This window comes from Erpetoichthys calabaricus, chromosome 3, assembly GCF_900747795.2.
Source record: "Erpetoichthys calabaricus chromosome 3, fErpCal1.3, whole genome shotgun sequence".
NCBI lineage: Eukaryota > Metazoa > Chordata > Cladistia > Polypteriformes > Polypteridae > Erpetoichthys > Erpetoichthys calabaricus.
In genome coordinates, this window is record NC_041396.2 from 177,009,529 (window position 1) to 177,012,691 (window position 3,163).

The 3,163-nt window shown below is 41.9% G+C and overlaps 1 protein-coding gene across 1 annotated transcript; it reads left to right on the forward strand.

Annotated features, from left to right (window-relative positions):
• The first annotated feature begins 983 nt into the window (after positions 1 to 983).
• On the forward strand, positions 984 to 2,375 carry LOC114649388 (zinc finger BED domain-containing protein 5-like). The gene has a single exon (XM_028798884.1). It carries the CDS (start codon positions 984 to 986, stop codon positions 2,373 to 2,375), a length of 1,392 nt encoding a protein of 463 aa, XP_028654717.1.
• The last annotated feature ends 788 nt before the right edge of the window (positions 2,376 to 3,163 follow it).

Here is a 3,163-nt window from a genome sequence, read left to right on the forward strand (position 1 = left end):
AAATGCGTGGAAGACTCCAAGCCGGCTTTTATTAGCGCGGGCACCCATTTCCCGAAAACTCGTTACCTACTCATGTCTTTGGTCCAAAATTGGAATAGCACAGAAATAGACAACAAGTTTTGTCCAGCCGGTGAATCACCAGAAGTTGGAGCAAATAGATTATTATGCCCCAGGCGCCCAAGCTTAAACCCTCGCAGGTCTTATCTCAAGTCTACCCTTTCTCAAAGTGGATTGCGAAATGACCTTTTCGTGTCTGTTTCTTTGAACAAACGAAAGAATTTGGGGGGAACTGACAACTGGCTTCTCAGCAGTCTCATTTCTTCAGTTCAATTTATGGTTTGTCTCAAGGAAGGTGGTGCGTTTCCGATCTGCGTGCAAAGTGATTTACCTGCCGTTTACCCATTTTACCGTGTTGTGTCCTGCACAGTTCTTTCAAGATGGACAAATTCGTTATCAGAAAAGTGGCAACATCTGTGCAAGAATCACAAAGAGGCGGGTTGAACAGCAAAGTTTCCGGTGCTACCGAAACAACATTTCCGCCGAATGCTGAGCGACGAGATACACCGAAAGAACCACCAAAAAAGAAAATAAAGACAGCCCAACCAAATCGCAAGTACAGCAAAGACTATTTGTAATGGGGGTTTTATTACATTGAAAGCGACACTCATCAGCAGCCTTTGTGCGTTATCTACAATGAGGTACTGTCGAACCAGTGTATGAAGCCATCCTTACTTCAGCGACATTTTACAACTAAGCACAAAGATCACAACAGAAAGTCATTGTTGTTTTTTGTCAGGAGTAAACATGAATTTTTGAAGCGGCAGACAGTGTTCAGAAAAACAACAAGTGTGCCTGACAAGTGTTTGCAGGCATCATATGCTCTGTCATTGCTAGCAGCAAAACAAAATAAACCCCATACTGTTGTTGAGAAACTTGTGCTTCCTTCAGCAATAGAAATCATATCAATCATGTTCGACGACAAAATGGCCAGCGTTTTGAAAAGTATCCCATGTTCTGATAACACCGTGCAAAGGAGAATTAAAGATATATCGGAGGATTTGATACAACAGGTGGTTGAGAAGATAATTGCAGCTAAGGAGTTTTCGATGCAGTTGGATGAAAGCACAGATATTTCAGGCGAAGCCCAGTTGGTCGTTTTTGTTCGTGTTCCAGATTCTGAAGATATTATCGAACATATTTTGCTTTGTCGACCTTTACCTGAGAGAACAACTGTTGAGGAAATTTTCAAACATATCGATGATTTCTTCCGCGAACATGATATTCTTTGGTTTTTGTGTGTTGCAATTTGTTCAGATGGAGCAGCAGCAATGACAGGAAGAACAGCTGGTTTCATTGCGAGAGCAAGGCAACAATATAATTTGATAGTTTCTTCTCATTGCATCCTGCATAGACATGCACTGGCATCGAAGAGAATGAGTGAGATTTTGCACGAGACCTTGAATGATGCTGTAAAAATTATTAATTACATCAAGAGCCACCCTTTGAACGTGCGGTTGTTCTGTCAATTGCGCCAAGAAATAGGTTCTGACCATAAGATGTTGCTTTTCCATACAGAAATTCAATGGCTTTCAAGAGGAAAAGTTCTGATGAGGATTTTTGAGCTCCGTGATGAGGTGTATCTCTTCCTGAAAGATTTGTCAACCCTTGCAGAGAAGTTTGAAGATGTGTCATGGGTTTGCCACCTTGGTTACCTTGCAGACGTGTTTAAAAAATTAAACGAACTGAACATGTCTCTCCAGGGATACGGACACAACATTTTTACAATGGAAGAGAAAGTTTCAGCTTTTCATAAGAAACTCTATTTCTGGATGAATCGGGTCGCAAATGGAAACTTGGAAATGTTTCCGATTCTCTCTGAATTTCTAGCAATGAACGCTGCCGTCGATACAAGGGAAATACAGAAAGTTATTACCAACCATCTGAAGAAGCTCCATTCGGAATTTGTATCATATTTTCCATTCTTGACGTCAGGAAGCGACGTTGGAAAGTGCTGGATTACATCACAGTTTAATATGGAGAACATTATGAGTGCCGATCTTTTCATCCAGCAGCAAGAGATATTGATAGATATGACAGATAATCAGCATTTCCAAGAAATGTTCAAAGAAAAATCAGTGACAGAATTCTGGAGTCAAGTGAGGAAAGAGCATGATGAACTCGGTGCTAAGGCGATTACAGCTCTGCTACCCTTCGTCTCGACGTATCTATGTGAAAAGGCCTTTTCTTCCATGACAAGCATAAAGACGAAACCAAGAAATTGTTTGTATTTGGAATACGATCTGGTGGTCTTGGTAAGCACACTTTCTCCACAGATCCAGGACCTGATGGCAAAAAAAGCGCAAGTTTCGCACTAAGCATGGCAGTAAGAGTGAGTAACCTTACAAGTGATAATGTATTTTGCATGTGAACAAAGTTATTAAAATTCTTCTTGTGAGCGAGAATCTTCCATCAAATAACTGCGCATATGACTTTTCAGTCGTTTTACCTGTTTATACACCTCACACTTTTTTAAAACGATTCTTTAATTAGTTTAATATCACTTTAACGTCATAATTATAGTCATTATAGTAATTATAGTGACTTTTTCTTCAAAACAACACAGGCGTAAATTAACGATTCATTGACAGTGGTACTTCAGTTTACTGGTCCTCATGGAGTGGTACTTGTTCAAAAAAGTTTGAAAACCGTGGTGTTAAAGTAACATGTGGGTCTGTCTAGATTTAGTATTCCATGTGTAACAAAGGTGCTCTCTTGGCACCCGACCTGACACAGATGGACACGGAGGCACACGTAAAATAAAACAACTATTTGTTTTTCTTCAGCTGGAGGGCACGTCTTCCCCGTGTCCCCCAGCCACAGTACAGTCCCAAAAACACCAACACAATACAAAAGAAATATCCTCCACTCCTACCAGGCATTTTCGGCCACCTCCTCCCCCTGACTCTGGTGCCTTGATTAGTGGCTGCAGGCTTCTTTTATAGCCCACCCGGAAGTGCTCCAGGTGGTAATTGGCCTAATTAGGCTGCACGTCCGGGTGTGGCTGTGTTCCCGCCCACACGGGCTCAGGAGGCCTTGCAGCTCCCTCTGGCAGTGGCCACAGAGCCCAACAGGGATGAGCTCCAGTGTAACATAATTGTGGCCC